Source organism: Musca autumnalis, unplaced genomic scaffold (assembly GCF_047663935.1).
Source record: "Musca autumnalis isolate F117 unplaced genomic scaffold, ASM4766393v1 scaffold_1, whole genome shotgun sequence".
In the NCBI taxonomy this organism is placed as follows: domain Eukaryota; kingdom Metazoa; phylum Arthropoda; class Insecta; order Diptera; family Muscidae; genus Musca; species Musca autumnalis.
In genome coordinates, this window is record NW_027411644.1 from 12,065,404 (window position 1) to 12,091,121 (window position 25,718).

The 25,718-nt window shown below is 36.7% G+C and overlaps 1 protein-coding gene across 8 annotated transcripts in view; it reads left to right on the forward strand.

Annotated features, from left to right (window-relative positions):
* The window catches only part of Mvl (solute carrier family member malvolio), a 61,930-nt gene extending 43,854 nt beyond the window's left edge, over positions 1-18,076 (forward strand). For 3 of the 8 annotated variants that reach the window (XM_073966781.1, XM_073966763.1, XM_073966773.1), the window contains one exon: positions 7,149-7,239. In XM_073966781.1, coding sequence (XP_073822882.1) covers positions 7,149-7,173 — 25 coding nt within the window. In that variant the 3' untranslated portion in view covers positions 7,174-7,239. Of the gene's footprint in view, positions 1-367; positions 716-7,148; positions 7,240-16,873 lie in introns of those variants that run through there. The other 5 variants (XM_073966742.1, XM_073966722.1, XM_073966733.1 and 2 more) reach the window with 2 other exon arrangements.
* Positions 18,077-25,718: the final 7,642 nt, after the last annotated feature.

A 25,718-nucleotide genomic window follows, 5' to 3' on the forward strand; every position in this document is an offset into this window, starting at 1 on the left:
ACCACCACCATCATTGAAAATAATCATTTGGATTTAATGCGGCGGCCAATGCAAAATCAAAATACCATGTGCCATATTAACAAACGGATCTTGCTGATGATGATGATGGCGTTTTGGAAAAACCCATCTAATTTAAATGCAATAATTGGACAATCATTTTAAATGGAAAAACTCTCAATGGTTATTAAATCATCAATGTGGATTTGGAATCATGGCTGGCATTAAAAAATGTTTGTTAATAACAACGACCAATACAATTAATTAATCATTCATCTGGCAAAATATTCCTCATCAAATTTCACCAAAACCCCACTATACTCATCTCGACATCGGTCCTGAATAATCATGGCCTTAATGTGCTGAGCAGTGAATTGTCATTACATGACAGTGGTATACCTGTATTTTCGTTATCATATCGAAATTATTAATTTATTTTCTTTTTTCGTTTCTCTCTCTTGTGATTATTTATTTAATAATTTATTGCAATTTTCTTCTTTTTGTAAAATACAAACTTATATTACTCGCACTTTCGCCTTCGTTCCTTGTCTTTTTGCATATTATAAATATACATACATACCTACATTATTTTTAGTAGTTCATGCCTATTACATAGTTGTAACATTTTGGGGTACTTAATTTTAGTTGTAAGTTTATTTAAACAAATATTTTTTTTAATTATTATCAATGTTTTGTTAATAAATAGTTTAATATTTTGTTTTATGTGGTTTTAATTTCCCCTCGGTCATCTCATTCAGCTATACATATCCACAGTAGGGGTAATAGGCTGTACTTGACTAACATATTTAGGTTTATTGGTGCGATTCTGTTGTAATCGAAAAAATATGTCGATCCCTTTTGTGTGACCTCCATCAGTAGATGAAAGATGGGTCTATGTTAACAAAATTGTGGAAAGGAGGTTTACTATCTACTGAAAGCTCAATAAAGTCAATTTGACGAAATACTTAATTACTTACTTAGCTGGCCCATTACAGAACATTTGTTCCATAGACCGAACTAAGAAAAGATCTCCAATTCCCTCTATTTGTTGCTTCGCTTTCTGGAATACCGCGCCTTTTGATCTCATCATCCACTTGTTTGCGCCATCTATTCCTTGGCCTGCCAATTCTGCGTGCACCGCCAAGCGGTCCGTATTTATACGCCTATTTAGCGGGTTCATCATCGCTCATTCTTATGATATGGCCTAGCCAACGCAATCGCTGCATCTCGATGCGTTTAACAATATTGATGTCGTTGTATAGGAGATACAGCTCGTGGTTCATGCGACGTCGATATTCACCGTCAACGCAGATTGGTCCGTAGATCTTTCGAAGAGTTTTTCTCTCAAACACACCAAGCACTGCCATGTCTGCTTGCGCAAGTACCCAGGCTTCGGAGCCATACATCAGCACGGGTAGTATCAGTGTTTTGTAGAGCGTTATTTTTGTTTGACGAGATGTGGCTTTGTTTTTAAATTGCTTACTTAAACCAAAGTAGCATCTGTTGGCCAATACAATTCTTCTTTTTATACCCTCCACCATAGGATGTCACTACGTTTGTAACTACTCGAAATAATCATTGTAGACCCCACAAAGTATATATATTCTTGATCAGCGTGCAATTCTACATCGATATAGCCATGTCCGTCCGTCTGTCCGTCTGTGGAAATCACTCTAGCGTCCGAACGGATTGACGTAGGTTGATGAAATTTTGGGAGAATATGTTCTATTTACGTAGGACATTTGGTATTGAAAGCGGGCTACACGCAGAGAAAAAATATTTTTCGCTTTTGTTGGAACAAAAATATTTGTTTTGGTTCCAAAAATGTATTTGTTTTGTTCAAACATTGTAATCCAAATCCAAAAATACCATATTTTGTTCCAAACATAGAAAACAAAAACAACTTTCGAATTTCCGCAATATTGTTAAAATCGTTAACAATACCGATTGTAGGAACTATCATAATCTAATTTTGTTTACAAAAAGTATTGTCAATACAGAAAACCAGCCCAGAAATTTTTGATTTGAGTGCATATACTTCTCATATACACTTTTCGCATAACTTGGATATAAATGTCGCGTATAATATTGCAATCATTGATGAACACAATACATGGTTTGCTGCATTGGCTGACAACAAAGACAAACAAAAAGCCACAAGAACCCACCACAACATAAGGAATAATTAAACACCATAACAAACACGAAAAGGAAAGAAGAATGAAACAAATAAAAACAAGAGTCTCACAAGTACATACACACAAAAACAAAGGTAAAGGCAGCATGTCATACAAACACACCACAACTCACCAAAATTGTTTTTTCAACACGGCATCGAATAGCGAGAGAAGAGAAACAAATTTTCGAAGAAAAGAGAGAAATATTGTTCAGTTGACACAAACTATTTTTGGATTTACAATACTACATGAGGAATCCAACAATATGTTAACAATACATATTTTGCTCTTGGAATATTGTTGGATCAAACATATTTTTTTCTCTGCGTGTATGTAGGTCCACGCTTTCGTATAGCCCCCATACAAAATGACGCGTGACGCGTCGTCGTTTTAAAGATTTTTTAAGATATTTGGCCCATTTTACCACCGAATTGGTTGTACTTTAGTACTTTGTGTCTCCAGAGGCCAAAAATTTTCCTTCCAAAGTTGGGTTATATAGGTCCACGTTTTGGTATAGCCCCCATATAAGGTCCCATATAAAGTACGCGTCATTTTAATATATTTTGAATGTATTAGACCCATTTGACCACAGAATTGGTTGTAATTTGGTATTTTGTGTCTTCAGAGGCCAGAAAACATTCCTACCAAAGTTGGGTGATATAGGTCCACGTTTTGGTATAGCCCCCACATAAGGCCCCTTATAAAGTACGCGTCATTTTAATATATTTTGAATGTATTAGACCCATTTGACCAAACAATCGGCTGTAACTTTGTATTTTGTATTTCCAGAGGCTAAGAAACGTTTCTACCATAAAATACAATATCTCCCGATTTTCGATATTTTGAACGTTTTAGCCTCATTATCACGCCGAGATGGCTGAAATTTGGTACTTAGTCTTCTTTAGGCGTATTAAACTTTCCCCCAGAAATTTGTAGGTATAGGTCCACGCCATCATATAGCCCCCTATAGAACGGTACCTTCCGAATTTCGGTATTTTGAAGGTTATGGCCACATTAATCCACCGAAATGGCTGAAATTTGTGGTGGAGGGTATAAAAAGTTCGGCCCGACCGAACTTAACGCTTTTCTTACTTGTTATTTCACAACTGATGTCGTTTGTTGTGTTTACGGAGGTGCCGACCCATTTTAGCAGATTCTCCTTCGACCATCATAAAGGTATCGGTTACTTCTTTTACTGATCGTCCCATGATGTCTATATCATCAGCATAAGCAAGTAACATGTGACTATTGGTGTAGATTGTGCCACTTCTTTTGACGTTTGCCTCTCGTATAACCTTTTCCAGCAGGATGTTGAAGAGATCACACGAAAGGCTGTCTCCTTGTCTGAAACCTCTTTTGGTATCAAACTCTGCGGAGAGGTTCTTTCCTATTTTAACTGAGGACCTCGTGTCAGTTAAAGTCATTTTACAAAGCCGGATGAGCTTTGCGGGGATACCAAATTCAGACATGGCTTGCAATACCTTTGAACGTAGCGGGTTGTCGAAGGCTGCTTTATAATCGACAAAAAGGTGGTAGGTGTCGATCTGCATCTCTTGGGTCTTCTCCAGGATTTGTCGCAGGGTAAATATCTGGTCAATGGTGGACTTGCCAGGTCTAAAGCCGCATTGGTATGGTCCAATTATCTCGTTGACCATAGGCTTTAGTCGTTCGCACAATATCCCTGACACGATCTTGTAGGCAATAGGGAGTAGACTTATGCCCCTATAGTTAGAGCATACAGTCTTATCTCCCTTCTTGTGGACGGGGCACAGGATACTCAGGTTCCAATCGTCGGGTACTCGTTCTGCCTGCCAGATGGTGCTAACTAGCTGATGAATACACCTTATCAGCGTGTCGCCTCCGGTTTTGAACAGCTCGGCTGGTAAGCCATCGGCTCCTGCTGCCTTATTATTCTTCAGCCGATTTATTGCTGCCCTTACCTCATCTTGGCTGGGCGGTATACATTCAATACCATCTTCTGGGATTGGGATTGTGGTATCTTCGTCGTCTTCGCGCTGCTATTGGATACCAACAGTTTTGAAAAATGTTCTTTCCATATCCTGAGTACAATATCTGTATCAGTTACCAAATTACCTTGCTGGTCTCTACAAGAGGATGTGCCTGTACCAAAGCCATCTGTTTGATGTTTCACTCTTTGGTAGAATTTTCGGACTTCACTCTGGCTCCTGTACATCTCGATTTTTTCCCACTCCAGCTTTTCCATCTCTCTCTTTTTTCTGCGAAAAAGACGTTTCTCCTCTCTCCTTTTCTCCCTGTATCTCTCTCGTGCGCTATGCGTTGCTACTGATTGTAAAGTAGTCCTATATGCCGCATTTTTCTCTTCGGTAGCAGCACGACACTCCTCGTCATACCATGGATTCCTTGGTGGAGGTCCCTGGTATCCAAGTACTGATTTTGCGGCTGTTTGCATGGAGTGGGCAATATTTTGCCATTGTGCTGATATGTTATCGGGACGAGAAGCGCTTTCATTGAGCAATTGGGTCAGTTGAGTGGAATATGCTTTGGCTATCTGTTGTGTTTGCAGCTTAGCGATGTCCAACTTTCGTGTTGTGTCTGTTCGCACTTTGTTTGCTAAGTTTAATCTGGTACGTACCTTTGCCACAACAAGGTAGTGGTCCGAGTCTATGTTTGCACCTCGGAACGATCGTACATCCAACACGCTTGATGCATGTCTTCCATCTATCACAACGTGATCAATTTGATTTCTTGTTTTCCGATCTGGAGACAGCCAGGTGCCCTTATGAATATCGAGATGCTTAAATCTGGTACTGCTAACTACCATGTTTCTGGCAGCTGCAAAGTCTATCAGCCTCATACCATTGTCAGATGTTTCACTGTGGAGACTGAATTTCCCGACTGTTGGGCCAAAGATATTCTCCTTTCCGATTTTGGCATTAAAATCGCCTTGAATGATTTTAATGTCATGGGCAGGGCAACGGTCATATGTTTCTTCTAAGCGCTCGTAAAATATATCTTTGGTTTGTTCGTCCTTTTCTTCAGTGGGAGCATGAGCGCAAATAAAGCTGATGTTGAAGAATTTAGCTTTTATTCGAATTGCAGCAAGTCTATCATTCACTGGGGTGAAGCTTGATACCAGATGTTTTAGCCTCCGACTAACTACGAATCCGCAACCAAACTCATGCTATACGTCATGGCAGCTATAAAACAGTGCGTCACCTTTAGGTGTTGTTGTGACGCCTTTCACAATCCATCGTATTTCCTGTATGGCAGTAATATCGGCCTTGTACTTTTCAAGTACGTCTGCCAATGCGAAGACGGCACCTTCTCTATAAAGAGTGCGAACATTCAGGTGCAGATTCGCAGATCATGGTCCTTAAAAAGTTTGCGGGGTTCGTCAAATTTAGAGGGGTTTGTTTTTCTTTTCTTTCGTTTTGCTGTTTTTTCTAGGGGATGGTTACTAACCCGACGCCCAAACCCAAGTTTTTAACGTTCTTATGGGTGAACGCGCGGCACATGTTAGCTCACTACCTTTAACGGGTGTTAAAGGCAGTTCCCCAGGTGACACCACGGGGAGGTCAGTGTCCACTTGAGATGAAAGAGGGAACAAGATAAATCCTGGGCTTTGCCATGTTAAAACCGGTCAGAACCGTTCCTAGGTATCTTCCATCCCCTACGTCACCCAATTTTTTCCTAGGTTGTACCAATTTTAAGATATAAGTTTAAGTTCGGAATTTGTAGTCATGGCATTGTTTTGTAAGGAGGCGTGCATTGTCCCAGTTTGAACTTCTATATCTCAAAAACGGTAAAACCTACGAAAATATCATGAAGGTCAATCTTGTACAGAATTTTCACTGCTACAACATTTCCATAGAACTTGCGGTTTTCAAGCAAAAGCGTTAAAACTTAAAAATCCCCTGAAAGTGTGAACTTTGACCGCGATTTATTTAAGAAGCCCTCCGGCAATTTTTTTAGTTTTTTGATTTTTCTCATCTATGAACATTGCAGTTTCAGAATTCGCTAAAACTTCCCAGGTGTAAGTTCCTTCCAATTAAATTTGGTTAAGGTGCACCGTGTATGTTATATCTACATAATTTCTGACGGGATTTTCAAGAAATTTGAGGATGATGTTTAAAGTTGTCCCATGGTGAAAATAAAAAATATATTTTGATGAAATTCGGAGGTGATGGGCAACTCCCCTGTGTCCTATTTTGTAAAATGTTTTATTAAAAAAAATATATATGGACGTATCGGATTGAAACTTAATTTGCGAAAAAATCATGGTTGCATCGTGACAATTGCAGAAGATGTTCGAGGTTTGCCGTGGTAATGTATATTGTTTTGAATTTCGGGGAGGTGGGGTACCTACCCCACGTCCTTTATTTTGAAAGGCTATGTATGCAAAACTTATCATATCGGTTTGAGCATTCATTTTGGGAAACAATGGGGTGGTGTCTGCGACCATAGGTACTTATTTGGAGACAGACAAGCTCGATTCTCATTATATCATCCGGTGTGATAAACATCATTGGGGGTTATCATGAATGGAATTTCCCCCGTGAGTTTTGTTTTTCCGCCGTTGCAACTTAAGGGAGAAAGTGAACAAATTCACGGGGAATTGCCGTTCATGACTATTTCGCTTAACAATTGCAAATGTTTTTCTTAAATATAAATGTATGTGCTGCTTTAAATCGTAATGTAAAAATATGTTGGCTAAAAAGATTTTCTTTTTTTCTTCTTCTCATAAAATAACCAATTAAAATATAAAATGTAGAATTATTGTTGAATTCATGTAGACCATTAATATTTGTTATAAATAGTAAAAACGCTTTTTTTTCTCAATTTTTCTGCTAAACCCATTTCTCTACATATTCAGATTACACATTGTCCTCTTATCTGTGCTCTCTTGCTTTTAGAAATTTGACATTCATTAATTTTACTAAGCTATTATTTTTTTGCAACATTTTTTATGTAATTGTTTTTGTTCCTTTTTAGCCCTGCTTATGAATTGTTCGAATAATTTTTGTAAAATATCATAACAAATTTTTGAAATAAAAATAAATACATATTTTTTAGTATTGTTGTATTGTAGTGTTGTTTTATTACTTAGGCTTGAGTAAAAACTATATAATTTCGATATCCTTTAACATCTTCACTATTTCGTACATTCCGCTTATATTTTATAACCTTATTTTAAATCTGTTAAAAGTAAGTATAAAACACCGAGTAAATCACCACCAAGAATTGAGAATTTCACATAAATAAGTCCTCAAGTAAAAGTAAATTGAAAAGCAAAAAGAACAAGTAAAAAAGTATATGTCGGCTTTGCCGACAGATATATACCCTCAGCCTATGTGAATTGGAACTTTCATCTACGGATAGATCGGCACAATTGTTGAACTTTTGTTGGGGAGGTACCATAAGGAGAAGATCGATATCCGCCATTTTAGAAGTTGAACTAAATTTGAACAAAATATTAGGAGATCCAACGTTTGGACCAATTTGGTTGCCCCGTTCAAGGGATATCGTGCATATAGGGTTTTGGGTTTTCCCGGTATTTATCATACCCGGGAAACGGGAATCACAAAATCCGTATTCCCGGGAAATTTTAAACTACGAGGGGTGGATCAATGTTTCCGTGATTTTTCCATCTTCCCATAAATACATATATGAAATGCACATGTTAGAGACCCAGAGCAAGTTTTTCAGAAAGTTCCGTTCCGAAAAATACCTAACAAGATTTCGCTATATCGAGTAAAAATGAAAACAATATGGAAAAATTCATTGATTGGATTGTATTACGAATTTGCTGTTAGCCGCTATGTTGTCCTGATTCTGCCCACACTGACTATTTCCATTATTCAAAGCTAAGGAAATAGCTCGTTGGAAAGAGATTTGGCTCATACAATGAATTTATTGATCAGAAATTCTTTTTTTATGGACCTCGAAAATCTTATGTTTTGCAAAATATGATCATATGCTTAAGGTTACTACAAACATGGAATTGGAAATGGAACTTTTTGTGGATTAGAGTTATTTCCAAATCTTTTGTTATTTCCTGATTCTGTAAAATCTAATCGAATTCTGATTCTATTGTATAAAAGAGACGAGCATATAATTCCTCATCACAGGTTCTTAACTTATTACATAGTTTATTCATTCAATATCAGTAGTGCTAAATGCAAATGGGTGTTTCCCGTTTTCCCGGGAAATATGATTTTGTTTCCCGGGAAAATCCCGTAGCCAAAAAAAAACGAGAATTCCCGGTGCGGTATTTCCCTACCCAAAACCCTACGTCCATACCATTTTAGTGCAATTTAGTGAAATTTATTAAATATTGGGGGAAGTACAATCTTTGAACTGAAACTATGTTTGGACACCTTTTGGGCTGTTTTCTCAAGAAGAATGGACTTGCGCCTGAAAAAGCATTTAGCGTCGTAATTGAGGCAGCGAATGCAAGTTGCTTCAACAACAAGTAAAAAAGTATGAGTCGGCTTTGCCGACAGAGATATACCCTCAGCCTGTGTATATTGAAACAGTTTTTTTTCCAAAAAACGCATGTATTTAGGGAGTTTTAAAAATTTTGGGCGTTTGAACTGACAAAAAATGTTGATTAGGATTTAATATCAAAAGTTTTGCGGAGGAGATACTAGAATGGATCTCCATCCACTACATATGGTACCATAGGTGTTTTTTAGACCTTCAGGGATGTTTGCTCAAGAAGTATGAACTTGCCCCTGAAACAACTTTTACCATCGCAATTGAGGCAGCAATGCAAGTTGCTGCAACAAAAATCAAAGTGATTCGAAAGCAGGTCTTAAAATGAACATGTATCCGAAATTTTGAGTGGGAGGTACCGGATGGAGTGGACAAATATAGTCCATATTTGAACCTGATCTATATCTGGTAGATATATTAGGATGCGTAAAGTATGGACCAATTCGGCCACTCTCTTCAAGAGTTATCGTACGCACAATTTTTCCGAACATTTTTGAACTTTTGTGGGGGAGGTACCTGAAGGAGTGGACCGATATGGCTTATCTTCGAACTTAAACTATGTTTGGACAAAATATTACTAAGGCCAAACTTTGGACCGAATCGGCAGACCTGTTCGAGAGTTATTTTGCCCTCCAACCTCCTCACACGGTGTCATAGGGGTTTTTTGCAACTTTCAGGCTATTTTCTCAGGAAGTATGGACTTGCCCCTGATGAAACTTATACCGTCGTATGGAGGGCAGTGAATACAAGTTGCTAAAGCAAAAATCAAAGCGATTCGAGAGATGTTCCTAAACTGAACTTTTCCAAAATTTTGTGTAAGAGGTACCCGACGGAGTGGACCGATTGAGTCCATATTAAAACCTGATCTAAGTCTGGTACACGCTCCACGATGGGCAAAGTATGGACCAAATCGGTTACATCCTTCAAGAGTTATTTCCGAACATTTTCGAACTTTTGTGAGGGAGGTACCGGAAGGAGTGTACCGATATAGCTCATCTTCGAACTTAAACTAAGTTTGGACAAAATATTACGAAAGCCAAAATTTGAACCGAATCGGTTCATCCCTTCGAGAGTTATCGTGCGCTCCAGCCAGCCAGACAGACAGACAGACGGACGGACATTGCTCAATCGACTCCAAATTGCCTGAAACACATTTCGTCCAAACATACTTGGGGTCTAAAACCATTATTTCGATGAGGCACATTTTGCCCGTATGAAAGTGTATATACCCTTCATAGCCTAAAGGCAAAGTGATTCGAGAGCAGGTCTTAAAGGGAACTTATCAGAAATGTTGTGTGGGAGGTACCCGAAGGGGTGGACAAATATAGTCCATATTCAAACCTGATATACATACATATGGTAGATATATTACGATGTGTAAAGTATGGACCAAATCGGTCACTCCCTTCAAGAGTTATCGTGCGCACAATTTTTCAGAACATTTTTGAACCTGAAGGAGTGGACCGATATGGCTTATCTTCGAAATTAAACTAAGTTTGCACAAAAGATTACGAAGGCCACATTTTGCACCGAATCGGCAGATCCGTTGGAGAGTTATCTTGCGCTCCAACCACTACACACGGTGTCATAGGGGTTTTTTGTACCTTTTAGGCTATTTTCTCAGGAAGTATGGACTTACCCCTGATGAAACTTATAGCGCCGTATGGGGGCAGTGAATACAAGTTGCTACAACAAAAATCAAAGCGATTCGAGAGCAGGCCCTAAACTGAAATTTCCCGAAATTTTGTGTGGTAGGTACCCGAAGGAGTGGACCGATTGAGTCCATATTGGAAAGTCATCTAAGTCTGGTAGAAATTTCACTATGTGCAAAGTATAGACTAAATCGGTTACTTCCTTTAAGAGTTATCGTGCGCACAAATTGTCCGAACATTTCCGAACTTTTGTGGGGGAGGTACCGGAAGTAGTGGACCGATATAACCCATCTTCGAACTTAAACTAAGCTTTGACAAAATATTACGAAAGCTAAATTTTGGACCTAATCGGTTGATCCATTCGAGAGTTATCGTGCGCTCCAGCCAGACAGACGGACGGACATGGCTAAATCAAGGTAAGTATTGGCTATATTGCTGTTGATCGTGGGTTTTTTTAAAGTCATTTTTAATGCCTCTACTATACAAATAAAAGCGTATTTTGAAAGCCGACAATAGTGGTCTGTTACAGAAATACAAGAATCTACTAATTATACCCTCAGCATTTATGCTAACGAGGGTATATACACTTTCATACGGGCAAAATGTGTCTCATCGAAATAATGGTTTTAGACCCCAAGTATGTTTGGACGAAATGTGTTTCAGACAATTTGGAGTCGAATGAGGAATGTCCGTCTGTCTGCCTGTCTGGCTGGCTGGAGCGCACGATAACTCTCGAACGGATGAACCGATTCGGTTCAAATTTTGGCTTTCGTAATATTTTGCCCAAACTTAGTTTAAGTTCGAAGATGGTCTATATCGGTCCACTCCTTCCGGTACCTCCCCCACAAAAGTTCGAAAATGTTCGGAAAATTTGTGTGCACGATAACTCTTGAAGAGAGTAACCGATTTGGTCCATACTTTGCCTATCGTAAAATGTGTACCATACTTAGATAATGTTTCAATATCGACTTAATCGATTCACTTCTTCGGATATCTCCCACACAAAATTTGGGATAAGTTCAGTTTAGGACCTGCTCTCGAATCGCTCTGATTTTTATTTTAGCAACTTGTATTCACTGCCCTCCATACGACGGTACAAGTTTCATTAGGGGCAAGTCCATACTTCCTGAGAAAATAGCCTGAAAGTTGAAAACCCCCTATGACACCGTGTGAGGTGGTTGGAGCGCAAGATAACTCTCGATCGGATCTGCCGATTCGGTCCAAAATTTGGCCTTCGTAATATTTTGTCCAAACATAGTTTAAGTTTGAAGATAAGCCATATCGGTCCACTTCTTCAGGTACCTCCCCCACAAAAGTTCAAAAATGTTCGAAAAAGTTGTTCATACGGTAACTCTTGAAGGGAGTGGCCGAATTGGTCCATACTGTACACATCCTAATATATCTGCTAGATATAGATCAGGTTCAAATATGGTCTATATTTGTCCACTCCATCCGGTACCTCCCACACAATATTTCGGATAAGTTCACTTTAAGACCGGCTATCGAATCACTTCGATTTTTGTTGAAGCAACTTGCATTCGCTGCCTCAATTACGATGGTAAACGTTTTTTCAGGGGCAAGTTCATACTTCTTGAGCAAACATCCCGAAGGGAGTAAAAACCCCCTGTGGCACCATATGTAGTGGCTGGATATCCACTTCCATAATGGTCAATGTAGATCCATTCCTTTTAGTATCTCCTCCGTAAAACTTTTGATCTCTAATCCTAATGAACATTTTTGTCGGCTCAAATGCCCAACATTTTTAAAAACGCCTAAATACATATGTTTTTTTGGGAAAAATTGTCTCAATATATACAGGCTGAGGGTATATCTCGGTCGGCAAAGCCGACCGATAACATAAAGGAACAAATGTTATCGTAGTAAACAGAGCAATTCTTTAAACCTAAAAAATTAACAATTATTTTGATGAATGTTGGAAACCAAACATACTCACAATACTGATGGCAATTCTTAAGGATTCGATTTATCTCTTAAGTGTCGGCTGATAGATGCTACGTTAACCATATTTTCTTCACTATCATCAAAAAATAGTTCCACTGAGCTTACGAGTATCATTTTAGAAAACTATTACTTTTGTGTACAACTTGCTCTGATATTTTATTCAAATCAAAACAAAAAAACGCTCCGCTACATCACCGATAACTTGTTATGGACGATTATTTTCTATCGCTTTACGTAGAACAATTTTTGAATTTTGTCGCAGAGACGATTGACGACGCGACATGACTCGCGTCGCAATACGGAATCGAAGTATTAGTTTATGTTCGAAGATTGGCTACAACTTCCTGTACATCCCTCCAATATTTAAAAAATTTCACTAATCCGATATCCGATATCCCTTGAACGGGGCAACCAAATTTATCCAAACGTTGGATCTCCTAATATTTTGTCCAAATTTAGTTTAACTTCTGTCCGTAGATGAAAGTTTTATGGGCCGATTCCGTACAGCGAGGCGAGTCGTGTCGCGTTGCCAAATGCAATTTTTAGATTCCGTACGGCAATATTCGCCTGACGCCGTCAAATTTTGTCGCCGTAATGTTCATTTTCCGGCGACAACAAATTAGCTGTCGCCGTTCATTTTTACTAACGAATAAAAAAAAATAAAAATAACTTGTTATCGACGATTATTTTCTATCGCTGTACGTAGTGCATTTTTTAAATTTTGTCACAGAGACGATAGACGACGCGACATGACTCGCCTCGCTGTACGGAATCGGCCCATTAATTTACATACGCTGAGGGTATATCTCTGTCGGCAAAGCCGACTGATACTTTTTTACTTGTTCTTCTATAAACCGACAACAAACAACAAATTTTACATTTTAAACAGCTTGACATGGTTGACGGTATCGAAAGCTTTCGATACGTCAATAACTAGCCACCATGACTTCGGTCGCACGGCCTGTTTAGTCCTCGACTACTATGTGCGAATATGGCGTGTACTGTTGTTGTTGTTGTATTGTGCATTTTCCAGAATCCATGCTAACGTTGGGCAACTGGAAAACTGTTTTATCGTTGGGAGGATTAGTGCCTCTAGTATCTTTGCTACTGGTAACAAGCGGAGATCGGCATGTAGCGGGACCACTTTGGCTTTTCAGTTTTTAGCGAAAAACCGAACTCTTTAAGTGTCTAGTATTCTCATATGAATGAGAATCACACTATTCGGCTTTCCCAAAAAAAAAAAACGCCAAAACAAAATATTTTGCAACAGGCTAGCATATATCAACTAAGAATTCATCGAATTCTGTGAGTTGAAAAGAGCATCAACACAGTGAATGATTGTTGTTGGAATTTTGTTTAAAATTCCCCTGCGCGTGCCATTCATATAAGAACACTAGAGAGAATACTTAATGAGCTTGGCTTTTTTGCATTAATAGGCAAAAGTTCATTCATTCTCGCTACAGGAAATCATTTTTGAGAAAAAAAGTCAATAAGTCATAACCTTAATGTACACATTAAGAAACTCTACTACGGCAATCCTACACTTTACTCCACTACCATTATATACCTACTGGATAGACTGGGGTATAAGAAAGGCAAGTCCTCTTCCTCCGCTTCTTAAATTTTACTTACTTAGCTGGGCCATTACAGAACATTTGTTCCATAGACAGAATTAAGAAAAGATCTCCAATTCTCTCTGTTTAGTGATTCGCTTTTTGGAATACCACACCTTGTCATCTCTTCAACCACTTGTTTGCGCCATCTATTCTTTGGCCTGCCAATTCTGCGTGCACCGCCATGTGGCTCATTCTTATTATATGACCTAGCCAACGCAATCCCTGCATCTCAATACGTTTAACTATATTGATGTCGTTGTATAGCAGATACAGCTCGTGGTTCATACGACGTCGATATTCACCGTCAACGCAGATTGGTCCGTAGATCTTTTGCAGAATTTTTCTCTCAAACACGCCAAGCACTGTCTTATCTGCTTGCGCAAGTACACAGGCTTCGGAACCTTACATCAGCACGGGTAGTACAGTGTTTTGTTAAGCGTTATTTTTGTTTGACGAGTTGTGGCTTTGTTTTTGAAGTGCTTACTTAAGCCAAAGTAGCATCTGTTGGTCAATACAATTCTTTTTTTTGTGTTGTTGTGTTTACGGCGGTGCCGAGGTATATGAAGTCTTTTACTACCTCAAAGTTATAGAAACCAATTTCAACAGTTGGCCCGATCTCAATGGACGCATTGCGCGTCGACGTCATCAGCTTGGTCTTCTCGCCGTTTACCGCCAGACCCACTTTAGCAGATTCTCCTTCGACCTTCATAAAGGTGTCGGTTACTTCTTTTACTGATCGTCCCATGATGTCTATATCATCAGCATAAGCAAGTAACATGTGACTATTGGTGTAGATTGTGCCACTTCTTCTGTTATTTGCCTCTCGTATAACTTTTTCTAGCAGTATGCTGAAAAGATCACACGAAAGGCTGTCTCCTTGCCTGAAACCTCTTTTGGTACAAAACTCTTCGGAGAGGTTCTTTCCTATTTTAACTGAAGATCTTGTGTCAGTTAGAGTCATTTTACAAAGCCGAATGAGCTATGCGGGGATACCAAATTCAGACATTGCTTGGAATACCTTTGAACGTAGCGGGCTGTCGAAGGCTGCTTTATAATCGACAAAAAGGTGGTAGGTGTCGATCTGCATCTCTTGGGTCTTCTCCATGATTTGCCGCAGGGTAAATATCTGGTCGATTGTGGACTTGCCAGGTCTAAAACCGCATTGGTAAGCTCCAATTACTTCATTGACCATGGGCTTTAGTCGTTCGCATAATATCCCTGACACTATCTTGTAGGAGAAGACTTATGCCCTCCTTTCTGAAATGTTCCTTTCGCAAAACGTTGTAACCAACGCAGGGCTGCTACAGGCGATAGTGTACTTCGTTTACTATGATGTTCCTCCGACTCATAAAGGAATTGAATTGCAGGAACTAGGGATAGGTAATGGAAAGCAATAATCGATTTTCGACTTTTCGATTTTGATCTAAAACTAAAAATGCGATTTTTCGGTCTGGCGATTATTTCACTTGTCATAAAACTGGACTTTCGACTTTTTCATAACCGCAGAAAATCGATTATGATCGATTATTCGTCGATTTTCGAATTTTCTTTTGAAAATATAAAACCGCCAAAACTGTAAAACCGCCAAGTCAGTAATCAATGGGCAAACTCGAAAATCGATCACAATATAATCGATTATGCTATTTTTCCCTCCAGCCAAAAGTCGACTACGATTTTTAGACTTTTAACTGCAAAAAGTCGACTAATCGATTAATCGAAAGTCGAATTACCTATCCCTAGCAGGAACGATGCATTTCCGGGGAGTTGAAAAACAACAACAAGATTCTGCGTTTGTTTTTGTTGGGGAGACTGCGGGAGTGTCTCGTATTCCGACGACGAAGTTGGAGACATACTTGGAGGATGGAATATGAACTATATCGGCCCACTCCATCAGTACCTTCCACACAATAAGTCCATACTTCTTGAGATGATGGACCAAAAGCTGTAAAAAAACCCGGTCACCGCCAATTTAAATGATAACTTACGAAATGAGTATCACTTTAGAGAGAAACTTTCCATATGTACGTCAACCCCCAGAGGGTCTATAACGGACAACATCTTCGGATATCTCCCTCACGAACTTAATCCAATTCAAATTTATGGGCCGATTCTGTACAGCGAGGCGAGTCATGTCGCGACGTCTATCGTCTCTGCGACAAAATTTAAAAAATGCACTACGTACAGCGATAGAAAATAATCGTCGATAACAAGTTATTTTTATTTCTTTTTTATTTTATTTTTATTCGTTAGTAAAAATGAACGGCGACAGCTAATTTGTTGTCGCCGGAAAATGAACATTACGGCGACAAAATTTGAAGTCGTCGTGCGACTTTTGCCATACGTAATGGAAAAATTGCAATAGGCAACGCGACACGACTCGCCTCGCTGTACGGAATCGGCCCATTAATTACAAAAGGTAATTTATTCGAAACGTCCACAAATGTTAAGATAAGTGCCTAAAGAGTATCAATATTTTCACATCGAGACAAGGCCACAAAATTCTGAGAACCCATTTAAATACATAATTCTTGGGGAAAGGGATATCGGTTGTGTAGCCGGTATTCGATCTGTCCATAGGTGTCTCAATTCATGTAGGATGAGGGTAACTCTCTGTTGGCAAAGCCGACTGACACTTTTTTAATTGTTTTTGTTTTTTGCTTATCTTTTAGGATAATGGACAACATGGTTTTTGTTTGAGATTCCAACAAATGTTCGATATCAATATAAAACGGCAACTCTACTGTTATAAAGAAAAGCTTTGGCTTATACTTAATCACTCATACTAACTAAAGCTTTAGATATACTTAGATAAAATTGTATATAGTGACTAATACAAAAGCTTTTTTGAATTAAGAACCAACTTTTTTTAATTCAAGTTTAAAACCTATTTAGCCTATAATAAAGCTCACATAGTGCTCAGCCAATATCCAAACATAATTTTTTTTTATTATATTGCATGTTACAAAAAAATTAACCTCTTTTCATTTTGCAGAATATCTACAAATCCCGATACAGAAGTTGATATCAACAATGAAGAGGATGCGTAGCCATTACTGTGTGGTGTCGAAACGGAAGATAGCAGCAGCCGACGCAGTGGCGATTCAAACGATGAAGATTTTCAAATGTTCACTCAAACTCAATACACATGTGATTTTGAAGTTCATCCACTTCCACATTCCAGCCATGGAGATGATAAAAATAGCAGCAACAGTGTTCTTAGCTAACACCAACTGAAATTGGTATTGAAAACAAAAGGATTCCAATCAAAAATAGAAAGATGTAATTTTTTTACCTTTATCATCGTTGTATAGATTTAGATGAGGAAAAAAAAGACATTTTCATATTTACACCAAAGTTAAACACACACACAAACATCAAAAGCTCTCTCATATAGACATAGGAATGAATAAGAGGAGTAAAAGTTAACCCTTATGCCACTAGGAGGATGATTATATAAAACTGAGGTTCCATGCCATTGAACTAACATACAAATCCTGTTGATTCGGTGGGGGTCATGGAAACGAAATATAAAATACAATATTAAATTAAAATTGTATATTGAAAGGAATTGTTGCTAAAGCGTATATACATACGATTTTTTTTTAAATAAATATTCACCAGTCATTGATTTTGAATCTAGTGGCTTATGGGTTTTCCTGATAATTACTTAAGTAGTCTAATCGAAAAAGAGGAAATTTGCAATGAGAATACAATACAGTAAACTAGATTTGATTGAAACCCGTATATTTCTTTAATTCTACATGAGATTATACACCAACAAGAATTCCTACATTTTTCGGTTTCTCCTATTCGTTGCTGTGTTGTATCCCTTATTGTTTATCTCCTTACACGTTTTTGTATTATAATTGGATCTATACATAAACTAAAAAAAAAATTAAAAACATTTTATAATTAGTATTAGATATATTTGTTATGGAAAAAAAATATTAAAATGTGCAATACAGACAGACCTCTGTCTGATTGATCGGCTGAGCGATAATTTAATAGCAAATGTACAAAAATTCATTTTATCCCTTTTGTATTATTCTTTCTTTATTTTTTGGAAATTATATTTTAACTGTATATTTATTTTCTTTTGGTAATTTACAATACTCTTTTTATCTCTCTACAAGTTTTACTACAATAAAGTGCTGCATATTTGTAAAATTTCAAAATGAAAACAAAAATCCAAAAATCGTTGACTATTTTTATTTTTGTTAAGTAATTGATCTTAATCTCAGTGTTTTTGTTCTCAAATAAATAAAAGAAACAAAGTAAATCATTGGCAACCAGCGTACGTAAAAATACTTTATGAAATATTTCCAATGGTTTCGTTTCGTATTTTCCATAGGAACAATGCAAAACGAAACATAACATACGTTGACCGAACTCGCTGTTTAGTTTCGTTTTCTTTACATTCGTGAGTGCGAACAAAAAGAACAGCGAAAAGTTCTCAATTCCATGACAACTGTTAGAAAATAGGTCTGTCTGATTATTTCTCAGCAAGAATTGTCAAGCAAGAACTTTCAGACAGAGAGTAAGGGGTTTTGATTCTCTTTTGCAAGAAAATTAAAAAAAGTAAACAGACACCATCCCAGCAAAAACCAGCAAGCAATCAGCTGACTTGCCAAAACAGAACAATTTGTCCGCCAATAAAGGAACCAAAGTAAGCAAAAATGTTGTATTTTATTTAAAATAACAAAGAAAATTACCCAAAAAAGAAATTTTTCCACTTTTAACTTTACTATTTTTAATTTTCACAAACATAAATCACCGAATAATTAAAAACAGCTAATTGTTTTAAGGAAGAAGAAGAGTTGCAAGTGCTGGCTAGAAGAAATTTGTCCAGCAAGAATTTGCAAACTCTCAGTAAAAGAACTGTCAAAATTTCTCTGTCGATTCGCTCCCTTTAGCTGGCTTTTTGTGTAAACAGACGACTTCCAGCAACAATAGCCGAGATACACTTCAGCAATCGTACTGTTTTCATCTTTTTACATTGAAAAGTTTGTGGTTTTGTTTTGAGAACGAAACGATTCAGAGAAAGTGAAAAGTTTGTGACTTTGTGTGATTGGTACGAGAATCGTTTTGTTTGTTTGCGTTCATTGTTGAGAACACTGAAAACACTGTTCTAAAAATAAATAAAAATCTTTCAAAAAAGTTCCATATCTGTTGGTAATAGTAATAAATTCCATTGGATAGTTTGACATTATGACGCACAGTGTCACGACCGTGGCCAAAAATGGTAAAAACTAAATACTTCGTTGAACAAATTTATTGATGGGGAGTTATAGAAATTAATTAAGAAGAATCTGAATTTTGGTACTGATACGTGAAGTAGTTTTTGGTATATGAGGATTTAAATCCGACGTAATTTAAATCCGTTAATACGTATTTCTGTGTTTTTTTTTTTTTCTAAAATTAATAAATTATATTATGCTTTAATATTTAAAATTTAAAAGTAACTGTCGCTGCAAAAATGGTTCCTAAGTTCTCTTGGGATGTAATAAACTTGGCTACACTTTTGTTTGCATGTAAATATTAATCATATGGTGTTTACATTTACCCAAACATGTATTACTAAGTTTATTAATTTTCTGAAGCAAATTTTAAATTGAGTGGAGTGGGAAAAATGGTATAAAAGTGTATATCGATATTTTTTGCTGTATGAGTAGTAAAAAGTGAGTACTTCAAATATATAAAGGTCCCAGCTGCAGAGGTTTGCAGACGAATGTGTCATTTCTCTTTTTCAGCGATCACCTCACTGAGAGGATACCCCCTTTTTTAACAAATCGTTTTGCGGTGTTGGCTATAGCTCGAAAACGAATGAACCGATCATCATATATTTTCGTGTGAGCTTATTAAGTACCTAATAATCTTGCTTTAAAACGAGAGAATTTTAAAAATATCTATTTTTAAAAAAATTGTGAACAGCGAAAATCGAAATTCGATTTTTTACAAAAAATTGACCGTTTTTTGACCACTAATCGGTCAAAAATTTTTTTTAAAGGAAATTTCTCATATATGAAGACAAGAGTTTGATATATTCAATATGCTCACAAACAATATGAAGATTAAACACCAAATTTCAGTCATATCGGGTGGATATTGAAGCTACAACACTCAAAATACTGAAAATGAGGAGGCACGGTTCTATGGGGGCTATAGGAAGACGAGGACCTATACCGACATATTTCTGGTGGAAGGTTATAAGTTCCCCAACGGAGACTTAATACCAATTTTCAGCCATTTCGGTCTGATAATCAGGCTAAAACCTCCTCTAAAACCTCGGGAGGTACCGTCCTTAGGGGGCTATATGAAGGCGTGGACCTATGCAGACAAATTTCAAGGTGAAGGTATAATGCCCCCTACGAAGACTAAATACCAAATTTCATCAATTTCGGTGTAATAATGAGGCTAAAATCTTCAAAATACCGATAATCGGGAGGTACCGTTGTATGGGGGCTATATCAAAACGTGGACCTAAGCCCATAATTCTCTGTTGAAATGTTTGATACCTCTGCCGAAGACTAACCACAAAATTTGAATACTTTCGGTTAGTCATAGTGTCTAAAACATTCAAAATACAGAAAATCGGGAGGTACGGTTCTATGGGGGCTATATCAAAACGTGTACCGACCAACCCAATTTTTTGTCCTGAAGATTGTAAGTCAATAATAGGTACGTGTACCAAAATTGATGCACCTACGACAACTCCTTCTATTTTTGGCCACAGTTAATATGAACTCGCGACATTGTGTGACGTACTCTCAGTATGGTTCGACATACGACCATGTGTTGTGGAGATTACAGTGACTTAAAAAAACACTTCGTCAAAAGAATGGAATTAATTCGTGAACATTTTCGTGCGATAATTTTTCACAACTTTCGACAGAGAGTGCATCGATGAACCATCCACCAGCACCATTCTTTAGCACTGTAAACAAGTAAGAATGTATCAGTCAACTGTGCCGAAAGATATATACCCTCAGTCTCGGACGTAAAGAAAAGACGTAAACCCTTCTGACGTCTATAGGGTTCTTTTACAGTTTTTGGGCCTATTTTTCTGAAAGTATGGACTTGTCCCCCGAAAAAATGTACCGAGACGAATCCTTAAATAACTTTTCCCAAATTTTGTGTGGGAGGAACACGAAGGAGTATACCGATACTGTCCATATTCAAATCTGATGTATGCCTGGAAGTAAAATTACTGTATGCAAAATTATGACCAATTCGGTTATTCCCTTAGATAGTTATCATGCGCACCATTGTAACGAAAATGTTTGAACTTTTGTGGGGGAAGTAACGGCAGGAGTGGACTGATATTGACAATCTTCAAACTTAAACTAAGTTTGGGCAAAATATTACGAAGGCCAAATTTTGGGCGGAATCGGTTGATCCGTTCGAGAGATATCGTGCGCCACAGCCAGATAGACAGACGGACATTGCTAAATCAACTCAGTTTGGAGTCGATTTAGCCATGTCCGTCGTCTGGCTGGCTGGTGCGCACGATAACTCTCAAACGAAGCAACCGTATGGGTCCAAAATTTGGCATTCGTAATATTTTAGTTTAAATTCAAAGGTGGGCCATATCGGTCCACTCCTTGACGTACCTTCCCCACAAAAAGTTCAACATTTTTGTTTAAGTGCAATTTAGGATCTGTTCGAAGATCCTTTGGAAAATTATACCAATGCAACTTTTTGTGGCTTCCTTCCTGACATAGTGGTCCAAAATAGGCGACCAGCTAAAATGACTGCTGGGAACAATATATATCGAAAGGAATGACTCCCTACATAAGATCCACTTTCATAATGGACTATATCGGTCCATTTCTTTAAATACATCCTTCCCAGCACTTTTGAGCTTCAAATCAAATATATTTTTTGTCGGCAAGTTCATACTTCCAAACAGGGCCACAAAATCTGCGTAGCCGGTAGTAGATTCTCTGTCGGCAAAGCCGACTGATACATTTTAATTTGTTTTGGTTTAGTTAGCCCTAAGTCATTTGGTATAAAATTCGGGGTGGCTGATAACTTTAGTATCGCCGTAAAAATGGTTACCAGTGAATAGCTTATGCACAGGGTGGTGGTTTAGGGTATTACATTGTCGGCCCCGTCCCGACTAGCCCTTGTTCACTTGTTTTGATATATATATAAGTATTGGTTTACGACTGCGTTAGGCAAGAGAGCGCATACGTGCTCTTAATAAACGCTCCTCTCTCCACACACACACAATTCAACTAATTGAAAAAGCATGGTGTCTATCGCTGGTCTACGACCATTATTTCCTTGTGTTACAAACTTTTTGGCCAACAGCAACTTATAATACCGTTCCCACATTATGGTGTAGGGTATAACAATAAATAGTCTGCCAGATTTGGCGCTCTGCGCCACTGTATCTTTTGCTGAAGTGTTAATAATATATAATTTTTTCACAAACATCCTAGACGGGACATTGGAGACTTCTCCCATATCAATGAGTGTACCCTTATTTATTTCAGCTCAATGATACGGGTCCTACTGTTTATTGCCGAGTCTGAACACGCCACTTGTAGAGAAATTTAACATGGCCGAAATACAGAGGAAATGTCGCCAACATGTTGTCTGGTCTAGAAATCGAACACGGGCGGGACATTGCTATGTTGTTTATAAATAATGTAATAAATAATAAATATCGCCATTATCTTTTGTGTAATATATCTTTTAATGTATCAACTCGTAATTTGCAGACGGCTAATCATTACCATATCAATTGTCATTGAAATAACTACGTTAATAATTGCCCTATTAATACTGCTCTTGTGAATTTCAATTTACTGAATAGATGTAATATGCATTGAAAGAAAATATTCAAAGATTCCTTCATTAATGGTTTAAGAATACGAGTATGTACTTATAATTATGTATTATATATAAGTTCCTCATTACTCAGTCTGGAAGTTATATTTGGCAATATACTGAAAATTAAATAGAGAAATAAAAAAAAGAATACGCTTTTGTGTCGGAGACAAAATCCCCCTATAATAAAGAAAAAACTAAACGAAATTGTTTTTTTTTTCTATCCGTCTCAGTAGAAACCGATATTTTTCCCTTTGGGAACAGCGTTCATAATATACATTACATTGACAACAAATTTATGAACACTTTTCAAGAAAATTGAAACTGTGGATGTACAGAGCTATAATAATATCCATGTAATGCATTAAATAATAACATCATTTTGTCATGACAAAAAAAAAAAAATGCCGCTTCAAAATGCTTTAAGCTAATTTGTCATATGTTTTAACTTCAATCCCACTTACATATAAGTGTCAGTAATTAAGATAAAGTCAGCTACTTAAGATACATTCAATTTTGAATATACACTGTATATGTAGATTAGATAGAACAAATTGAATTAATAAAAAATTTTATGGTCAATCGAAAAAAAAAATCAATTTACTGATTGAGATTGCGGCCTGGACTTCAGTTTGCATTTTATATTTGAGGATAATAATCACAATTAACACACGTATGATCACTGTTAAAAATCTACATTTTTATATTTTCCTCAGCCTAAATCGGGCAATATTAGTTATGTATACCACCTACCGTCAAAGGTGTTACATCGAAAGTAATAATTACGAGATCGGAAGTAATTAAATAACTAATTTACAAAATAGCATACAATTACACAACTGTGTTCAAAATTAGTATATAATTTCCAACATTTAATTGAAACATTTGTTTGTTGTTGAGAAGGCTGTGAAATAAGAAAAATATATGTAAATTGTTTAATTGTATTGAGTATGTCACCTTTCCTTCCCTGAACAAACACACGTTGGTTAATCAAAGATCTGATAAAATTTAGTTAAACCCCTGGCGTCATTAATTAAGTCTAAAAAGTTGCTAACTATTATATAAAGTATTTATTAGACTTAGAATAGTTTTAGAAAAAAAGGAATTGTATATTTGTAAAATATTATTTCCATGTAAAATGTATATTTGTGAAACGAATTAATAAAACTTATAAATATAAAAATTGCATTTATTTTCCCATGTATTGATTGCCTTGATCATAAAGTCATTAAATGACTTTAAATAAAAGATATTTTGGGATCGGAAATTCTTCTTATATTGCAAAAGCTCACAAGAACGCCAGAACAAAATGAATTTAAGATTTTGTACTGTTTATCTCCATAATTTTCATTGGTATGAATATTATTATCATTAAATACTATGAATTTCAGTTATAGTTAAAAGTTATAACAAAATAAAATACAAATTAATTACGAATCTGATTGTTTTTAAGTCTGGAGTATTACCCCAATGGCTTAAACTCCATCATTACTTTCTGTTACAGAGAGTAATGTTTTTCAAAACGAACTGACAGTGTTGCAAAATTTTACTGATCGCTACCAATATCATGATTTCAAACCGGCGAAGGGAATTATCAATTGGCTTTTCAGCTTTTTGAAATGACGCCTTTTTTACGAAAAACTGAACTCTTTGTGTGCCTAGTATTCTCAAATAAATGAGAATCACACTCACTTTTCGGTTTTCCCAACTCAATTTCCTGACTCAATAAAAGACTAAGACAAAACTAAATTAGACATTATGGATTGAATGTCTTGTGGTTTGGGTAGCTTTCTAGCGTTGATCGTAAATTAAATTTAATAAAATAATATCTGTAGTTAAAAAAAACTATTACAATAGGCAATATACAAAGAGACCTCTGGGATTGAAAATCCAATTTAATTGCATGTTAATGTTAGATATTATGTTACTTGTAAGTAATCTGCAGAGAACGCAATAAACTTTGCAAAAAAGGGCTAATAAATGGGTTTCTAACCCATGATTAACAGTCGTAACTACTTACAAATCAGTCTAATAACACATTAATTTAACATTTAAATATAATAGGGAGAAAGTACATAATTCTTTGTTACGAAATTATTAACTATTTATCTATGTATATAACTAGCATATAAAATGTACACAGAAAAACTTAATGATTTTTCCTAATTTATCGATCAGAATTTATTTGATATTGTTTGATATGGTGCATGTGTCTCACATATTACGTAAATATGTACATTAGGGTTATAACTGTTTTACAACCTCGTATCGCTGTATCATATTTTGATGAGTTTTTACCTAATATTAGATAAAATCTTAATTATAAGGTGATTCGATAAAAAAGCTTACACACAAAGTCATTTGAACATTTTTCTATATTAGCTTTTTTGACAAGTCACTATAAACAGATATATAACTGAAAATAGAAGACCAAAAATAAAAAGATACGTGTCCCTGCGATTTTTCCTATCACTTCAACTTTCGCGGTTATGGGCCCTCAAAGACCTGAGTCATTGATGTCAAAAGCGATCATTTTGTGGGGCTCATATCATCAATTGAAGCAAACAACCATCTACAAAAATTTACCTTAGATCTCAGTAAACAACTTTCTAGAACATACGAACTCTGTAGAAACGGTTCTTAAAGGTAAAAATAGCAATACAATTGCGATTTTTATCCTCTTTTCTCGGTTTCTGCTCCATAGATACTCAAGAAAAGAATTAATCACATTAATGTAGCAATAATATCAGTGAACAACTTTTTGGAACACACGAACTATCTATGAGCGCTCGTTTATGGTGAAAATAGCGAAAAACTTTTGAAAATATTCGATTTTTGTACTTTTTTCTCCGATTCTAGATACCAAACCGTCCAAGATTTAAGGATACCGTCAACTACAAAAATGTACCTATGATTTCAATAAACAAATTCTTAGAACATACATATGAACATTCTAAGAATGGTCCTTCAAGCTCAAAATTCGATAATTTAAGATCATTCTT